Source organism: Carlito syrichta, unplaced genomic scaffold (genome assembly GCF_000164805.1).
Source record: "Carlito syrichta isolate Samal-C Ts95f unplaced genomic scaffold, Tarsius_syrichta-2.0.1 Scaffold98134, whole genome shotgun sequence".
In the NCBI taxonomy this organism is placed as follows: Eukaryota; Metazoa; Chordata; class Mammalia; order Primates; family Tarsiidae; genus Carlito; species Carlito syrichta.
Genome location: NW_007042230.1, coordinates 1,678 through 9,746, shown reverse-complemented (window position 1 = coordinate 9,746; position 8,069 = coordinate 1,678). Strand labels below are relative to the sequence as shown.

General features: G+C 38.3%; 1 protein-coding gene across 1 annotated transcript; it reads left to right on the top strand.

Moving 5' to 3' along the window:
- Nucleotides 1-1,880: 1,880 nt before the first annotated feature.
- On the top strand, nt 1,881-7,195 carry DDIAS (DNA damage induced apoptosis suppressor). Its single transcript, XM_021714849.1, has 4 exons — nt 1,881-2,136; nt 3,099-3,235; nt 4,294-5,590; nt 5,621-7,195. Exons 1-4 carry the CDS (start codon nt 1,881-1,883, stop codon nt 6,883-6,885), a joined length of 2,955 nt encoding a protein of 984 aa, XP_021570524.1. The 3' UTR covers nt 6,886-7,195.
- Nucleotides 7,196-8,069: the final 874 nt, after the last annotated feature.

Below are 8,069 nucleotides of genomic sequence, written 5' to 3'. Positions count from 1 at the left end.
GGATTGGATGTCTGGAAGATTTCAATTCTCCCTCACTAATGAAGCTTAGTTTGGCTGGGTAGGTTATTCTTGGTTGAAATTGTTTCTCTTTTAGAACTTTGAAGATAGGGCTCCAGGCTCTTCTGTCCTGAAGGGTTTCTGTGGATAAATCTGCTGCCATTCTAATTGGTTTTCCCTGGTAGGTAGTCTGACCTTTTTCTCTTGCTGCCTTTAGGATTTTTCCTTTCATAGCTACTTTGTTTAGGCGAATTATTATGTGTCTGGGAGTTGGTCTTCTCACTTGTTGTCTTGCAGGGGTTCTCTGAATCTCTTGTGTTTGAATTTTTTCATCTTTAATGAGATGAGGGAAGTTTTCTTGAATGATTTCATGAAATGTTTGTTCCAGTGTGGCTTCTGTTTCTCTTTCTGCCTCAGGAAGCCCAATTATTCTTAGGTTTGGTCTCTTGAAGTGATCGTTCGTCTCTTGCAGGTTTTGTTTGTCTTTTTGAGCTTCTTTTCTATGCTTTTGACAGTTTGGGTTAGTTCTGTGTTTTGGTCTTTGAGCTCTGAGATTCTTTCTTCTGCTTGGCTGATTCTGCTTTCCATGCTTATTAACTGTTGTTCATTTCCATCCAGAATTCTTTACAGCTGTCATTTCTGACATCAACTTCTTCCTATTTTCCTCTTGTCTCTCCTCAATTTTTTTAATTCTCTCCATTAATGTCTTTATGTCTGGGTTTGTTGCATGTAACCAGTCATGTAACCAGTCTGGGAACTCTTCATTGTTTGTGTTCCAGAATCTGTTTTCTCAGTGTCTGATTTCCCAGGGGTCTGTGTATGACCTATATTCTTCTTTTGGTTTTTCTTCATTTGTGCGGTTTTTCCCCCTCTCTACTTTTTCCTTCCCTCCACATCACCGTCTTCTTTAATTCTGTTATTCAGGGGTAAAGGGATTGGTTTTACTTCTGTTTGTTCAATTTCCTATTCTTTATGTATGTCCTCTTACTTTGTTCAATTCTGAAGTTGCACGGTAGGTTGGAGGTGGTCCTTTTTGCAGTTTTGAGATTTACTTAAGGGGAGAGCTGTGATTCAAAATCTGTCTGCAGGTCCTGGTATTCGCTGACAGGCGTGTGGATAATGTGGAACCCACTTCCCACTGCCCTGGAATCTGTCCATGCAGTGGGGCTGTAGGTTTACTCCCTGAAATAAAATATGGTTAGCAGAGGGGAGAAAATGGAGCAGATAGTAGGTTGAAGAGGGCAGCAGAAAGATAGAGGAGTAAGGGGGGAAACAAACGAGTGTGCCAACAAATAGAGAGAGAGGCCTATACTGAAACAGATAAAAACAATAGACCACAGCTACAGACGAGCCAACTCTCATACAAAAAAATAAAAAATAAAACATATAGTGATGCTAACATTCAAGCTAACCAACCACCTTGTTAGTGTGTTGTTCCTCTATACAAAGATATGGTTTACAGAGAGAAGAGAAGAAAAGGAAAAGGAAAAAAGAAAAAAAGGAAACAATACAGTAGGAATAGAATTAAGTCATTAAACTAATAGAATCAATGAAGCACACTCTGAGACATTTCGTTTAAGTCCAGTGTCCTTTCAGGTCTGATTTCTAGTTTTCTTTTCAAGCTGATAAATTAGTTTGCAGTTAGGGTCAGTTGCCCCTGATCTGCTGTGAAGGACAGTTCAGATTACCCTCCGTTCAGCACTTTGGTCTATGTCTTTATCAAGCTCGTTTCTCCCGTTTCGGTGTTGTTACCTTGAATTGCCAGCAGGTGGTGCTATCTCAGCTGCTCGCCCCAGAGAGGGTGGGGCTGGACAGGAACAAGATGGCTGCCTGCCTCTGAGCAGGCAACAGGAGCCTTAGCTGGGTGGGCAGGACAGTCTCTGATGCAGGAGAGGTCGCAGGGATCCCAGCAGTTCTTCCCTGAAGGGGTTTGGTGTGGATCGCCTGGGGCCGGGTGGTGTGATGTGCTACCCGTCACAGAGGCAGCGGCAGCGGTGGCGGGGGGAGGGGCTGCGGCGGCAGCAGCACTCTTTGTGATGCGATGTTTCAGACCATTGCGATGTCCCAGCGGTGGCAACGGCCGAGCTCTGTATGAAGAGCAGGTTGTGATGTTGGGGTCCCCAGCCCCCCGGGGCGAGAGTCAGAGACCCACTGCAGATCTCCTTTGCAGAGGGCTTCAGAGACCCGGTTACCCCGTCACCATCTTGCTACTTATCCTCAAGATATGTATTTTTTATCCTCAAGATATGTATTTTTAAGACAATATGCTTTTTGTGACGATGATCATTTGGCCTCAGATCATCAGTTCCTTTAAAAGAGATTCAAATGAGACAGATGTTTATTTCCTGAAGATATATTATGACAATGTTAAGCCAGTCTCCTTTTAGTCAGGGCAAATAAGCTATAATGATAATTAAGTTGTAAAGCTCTGCTCCAAGTTAGATAAATATATACTAAGAGAGGAAGATCATGTCAAATTGAGTTAGTGTTCAAGTGGTTAAGGTTCTCTAAAGCAGAATCTATGTGAGGAGAAATAGTTATGTAGCAGATGTTGAAATTTTGTTATTTTTTCCACTTTCCTTCAACTTTATTTGCATAGTTGACCTTTTGAGATTGTTGTCCTGAGAATGTAAGAATATATATAATATATATGCAATTAAAGTTTTTATCCCTCTCAATCTTCCATCTTCTTCCCCTAGTCATTTGGCAAAAGAAATCTGTTTATGTTTTTATAGTTGAGGGCACACTGATTTGAAGAAAAAGGCAATAGAGGGACCACAGCCAGAACAGCCAAGAAAAAGATTTTCCTCTGCTTTGAGGTGAAGGGCTGGAGATCCCATTACTCCCACTGCCACTTTCGTTTTTCCCTTGAATAATTGCTGAGCCTGATGATTAGGCAGGCATCTACTTCATTCAAACTTGATTGGTTAGTTTCTTTGTTTTTCATCTTATGATTTTTGTCTTTCTAATCTTTCTAAACTAGAGGGAACAAAATGCCTAGTTCTTAAAGTCATTTTTTTTTCTCTATTTATAAAAGGTTCATGCTGCATTTTTAAACTGTGTGTGTCTGACTTTAGGGCAAATTATAATTTAACATTCTGTCTTTTCTTTCCAATCAAGGTATATTCAGGATCCTAATAAAATTCCAGAAACACTGGACAATGATGTAACTCAGAATCTATTAACTAAAGCCGTTGAAACTTGCTTTGTTGGACAAAGCTTTATTTTTGGAGTAACGGTAATTGAGACTAGCTTCCTTTTTAATAGTCTGTTAATATTTCCATTGTAATGAATTATGTGAATTTTCTAAATCATTTTTAGGAGTTATATAAATGTGAAGACCTGTAGAAGCACTTCAAACTGTGTAAAAATAGTATATAAGTGATCTTTTAAAATACCATGTGTGACAACTTCCTCTTTCTAAAGTCAGAAGAGCCCAAGTTAAATGCTTTTAGAACTTAAAAAATATAAATTTATCTTTATATTTGGTGCTTATTTCATCCTCCAGGTTTTGTTCAAATTCTCTAGTAAAACTTCTACTAACTCTAGCTTTTTAGTTCTGTCATATATGAGAGGATAAGGAGGGAACTAACATTGAAGGCAAAGTATCTGAGTATTGACAGGAACGCTAGGAATAGATGAAGAAGGATGATCTTAAATAATTATAAAAGTGACTATAGAAGACATTACAAGAATGGACTGACTGAAGGAATAGTAGTTTTCTGTCTCATCTATGCTAAAGGGAGCAAATGGAAATTTTTTTCCATATCAAAATCAAAGTTTTTAAAGGGGGACTAGAGTACCTCACAACTGAACATGAGAAAAACCTAAAGAGAAGGTGAAACCAAGAGCTACAGAGCTTTACTTTGTTAAAATCGTAAAAGTTCCTTCCTTTTCCATTCAAAGTTTATGGAAGGTAATGAGAAATATAATGGTAGCTAACATTTACTGAACTACTACTACTTAGCAAGCACTGTGCAATTTTCCATTTTATTGCCAAACAGCAATTCTGCAGTTTTATCTTTATTTTATAAATGGGAAAACTAACACTGAGAGAGGTTTGGTAATTTGTCCAAAGTCCCAAAACTAATAATAAGTGCTGGAACCAGGACTTGAAAGCAAGCTCTTTACTCCAAGGCTTATGTTGTCTTAAAATGCTGCATTGCCTGTAACACTAAAGGAATTGAAATGGGGGAAGGGGCGATAGTTGTATCTGCTTTAACCTTTTAAATCCCTGTTTTAAGTCAGAGGAAAAACATTTTTTAATTTAAATATATTTACTTTTTTTTTTTACAGAATTTTGAAATCCAACATGGACAAGGTTCAAATTTCAGTGACTTTTTACAGCAGTGTCCTAACCACAAAAGAGAAGTCAAGGCACTAGTAGCTTGCCAGATTCTTCTACCAAACCCAGGTGTTGCAGGCTTTACTGTCATTGACTACTTTAATCAGCTTTTACAAAAGACTTCTACTTTCAGGAAACTTCACTATGGCTCCCAGGTACCTAATAGCCACTTACTTGCTTTAGATCATTCAAATAGTGATCTCAGCAGCCTGTGTAGCTCTGACAGCAGTTTTTATTTTTTTGAGTCCTGCAGCAGAGATAATTTTTCAAGATTTTGGCAGCCATCACTTGAACTCACTTCCAGTGTTTCACAGGTAACAGATAATGATGATTTGAAGACTTCAGAACAAAGTAAGGCCTTTGGTAATCTTCACCAGAATAAAAAGTACCTCTCCATTGGAGAGACCACTGGTTCCAGTAACTACCATGATTCCATTCAGGGTTCATGGAACCTGGTTTCGTGCATGGATAAAAAGAGTACAGCAGAAAAGTTGGGTGAAGAAATTGGCTTACCAGCTAATCAGTTGAGTGCTGTTCACAGCAGTCATCATGAAATTGGAGTTACTGACTCTGAGTTATTCCCACTGAAAATAGAACAGCTCCTTGAGTTAAGTAATACAAAGTCTATCCACAGTGCAGTGGAAATTAAAAGTAGGTCTCAGCATGAGCTACCATGTTCCAGGCACTGTGTTGTAGATACCCCCACTGGCCTTCAAGAGAGAGTTGCATGCTGTCCACTGTCATCACTTAGAGATGAAAAGATAGCTGGCAGTTCCCAGGAAGGCGACCCCATGATTTGGGATGATCTGCCATTCTCTGAAAGCCTGAACAAGTTTCTGGCAGTTATTGATAGTGAGATTGCTGTAACCCAGACAGATGCCAGTAATGGGAAACATCATATAGTTAACAACTCTGATAACCTTCATGAAGATCACAGCAGGTTGTCTGTGACTCCCCAGAGAACTACTAGAGCCCTGCATATATCATCTGTAGCTGTAAGATCATCACACGCAACACTCAAAGCAAACTCTAGCCAACATAACTTCCTTTTCAACTGTAAAGCAAATCCAAGTCCTAGTGTTCGAAAGAGGTTACAACCAGATAACACAGCAGACACTGTAAGTAGTAGCAGAAGAGATATTTTGGAACATTTTCCACCAAATGCTTCTCTGTCTACTCTGTTTTCACTTTCAAAAGGTTTAGAAACAGCAGTTACTCTTAAGACTATCAGAACTCCACCACATAAGGGTGAAATTCCACTTCAGCACAGTACTTCAGAGAGAGACCATACTTGTTTCAATATCAAATATTTTAATGGATGTGGAGAAAAGTCACTTTCAGAAATGAACGAAAGGTTGACAACTTTGTGTTGTAGGAAATATAATGATGTTTCTCATCTTTGCAAATTAGAAGATAAACAAAATTATAGGTGGCCAAAGAGCCAAGATAACAGTTTTACAATTTGCAGAAAACTTACATATCCTTTAGAAACTCTTTGCAGTAGTCCAAATAGAGATACAAATACAGTGAAAGAAATATCTTATGGACATATCAATAGTAGTTTGGCACAGAGCTGTTCTGATGCTCATGAAGGTAGCTATGATGCTTCTGTTGATCTCTTTGGTGATGTTGCTAAAGAAATGGACATTACAACAGAAATTACCCAATGGTTAATGTCTTTGGCAGAAAGTCATCCTTCAGGGTCTGACTTTTCACTGAGATCACTTTCTGAAAACTCTAGCCAACCTTCAGAAAAATTATCCTTACAAAGCATATCTGCCTCTGCGTGTCCAAGAACATGCTCTCCTCCATCTCATTTTCAATCTGATTTAGAATATAATTTTGAAAATAGCCAAGACTTTGTTCCATGTTCACAGTCAACTCCCATTGCAGGATTCCACCAAACAAGAATTCACAGCATAAATGGAGCTTTCAAAAGATTACCTGCTTTTTGTTCAGATCTTGATGCAAACTATAAAAAAGCAAGTATTTCCCCTGAAAATGACAAACAGCAAGCCACCCCAAGCTGTCCAAAAAATATAAAAACAGCTAACTGGAAATCTACAAGCCCTGTGATATCTGGTATTACACAAACAAAGGTTTTCAACCACTATCCTTTTGCTGAGTGCCATGAAACTGATAGTGATGAATGGGTTCCACCTACCACACAAAAAGCAGTTCTTTCAAATATGCTTGGATTACAGCTCACAAGTCTAAGGAGATGCCTTGCTGCCCATAATTCCCCTGATCAGCAAGAGTTACCAAGAAAGAAACTGAAACATATCAAACAAAGAACTTACAAATGTTTCATTAAGAAGAAACAGAAGATAGTAACAAAACATAAAACTCTTAAATATAACTGTAAAAACTCAGGCTGGGTTTCCAATTGTCCAGCTGCTCAAGTCTTAGCAGCACCTCTGCTGAACCCTGTTCTTGAACTTGAATCTTGTTCAGAAGTCAAATGTTGCCTTCCATTTTCAGCAAATTCCCCACCATCAGTGTCTGAAACTAAAAGTGCTTGGTCACCTGAATTGTTTTCATAAAAAGTCACCTGGATCAATTCCTGATCTTTTAAAGGTCAATCTGTTTGGAAAAATTTGCCTTCGATGGTATGGAAATCATTCTTTATATTTTAAACACTCAGAGAGAAGCAAATAGAAAAGGGGGACTGTACTGATGATGCCTTTTAAAATGTTGTAAAGCCATTGTTTTCCCAGAGTTTTATCCAGAATACTATGACGCAGATAAGTGGGCACTTTATCTTATAATTTAGTGTTAATTATACTTTACTAGTACTGTTAATACTGCCTTTAAAAAATTTGTCAAAAATCCATGTACATTCAGAAATAAAGCCTTTGCTTCCCAAAACATAAAGTCTTTATTATTTTTATTTTATTTTTTAAATTTTATTTTAAAGATGTGGGGTATAATTCAGGATTAGGGATACAAGTAGACATCATACAGGTAAAGTTTGGATCTCCCTTTGGTCCCCACATTGCCTAGTTTGAGATCAGGTACACTCATTGATGTTGTGTCTCACGCACCCACCCCCTGGCAGTATCCCACTACTGCCAATCCCTTTCTTGTAGTATTATAGTAAATATTCAGGGTCTACTTATAAGTGAGAACATATGGTACTCTGTTCTTTGTTTCTGTGAAAGATCACTGAGTATTACAGACTAAATACATCCAAGTTGCTGTGAAGTCTATATGTTTGTCCTTTATGGCTACGTAATATTCCATCATGTATATGTACCAACTTTTTTTGTATGCAGTCCAGTTTTGATGGGCAACATGGTTCCATATTTTTGCTGTTGTGAATAGTACTGCAATAAATGTGTGTGCAGTGATGTTTTGGTAGAATAATTACTCCAGGTATATTCTAGATAGGGGGATTGCTGGGTCACATGGAATGTAAATTTCTTGTTCTTTTAGAAATCACGACACTATTATTCATAGAGGTTGAGCTACTTTGCATTCCCACTAGCAGTGTAGAAGCGTACCTTTTTCTCTGCTTCTGTCACCAGCATCTGTGTTTTGTTTTATTAATGATGGCCATTCTTTCTGGGGTTAGATGGTATCTCAATGTGGTTTTGATTTGCATTTCTCTGATTAGTGAGAGCACTTTTCCATGTTTCTGTTTGCTGCCTATATATCTTCTTTTGAAAAGTGTCTGTTCATGTATTTTGCCCACTTTTTATTGGGGCTGTTTTTTTCTGTTTGGCAC

Coding starts and splice junctions, on each gene's coding strand:
- DDIAS (XM_021714849.1), top strand. CDS start 1,881: ATGCAGGAGAGGTCGCAGGGATCCCAGCAGTTCTTCCCTGAAGGGGTT. Junction 2,137..3,098: donor CCCAGCCCCCCGGGGCGAGA/GTCAGAGACCCA, acceptor TTTAACATTCTG/TCTTTTCTTTCCAATCAAGG. Junction 3,236..4,293: donor GCTTTATTTTTGGAGTAACG/GTAATTGAGACT, acceptor TTTTTTTTACAG/AATTTTGAAATCCAACATGG.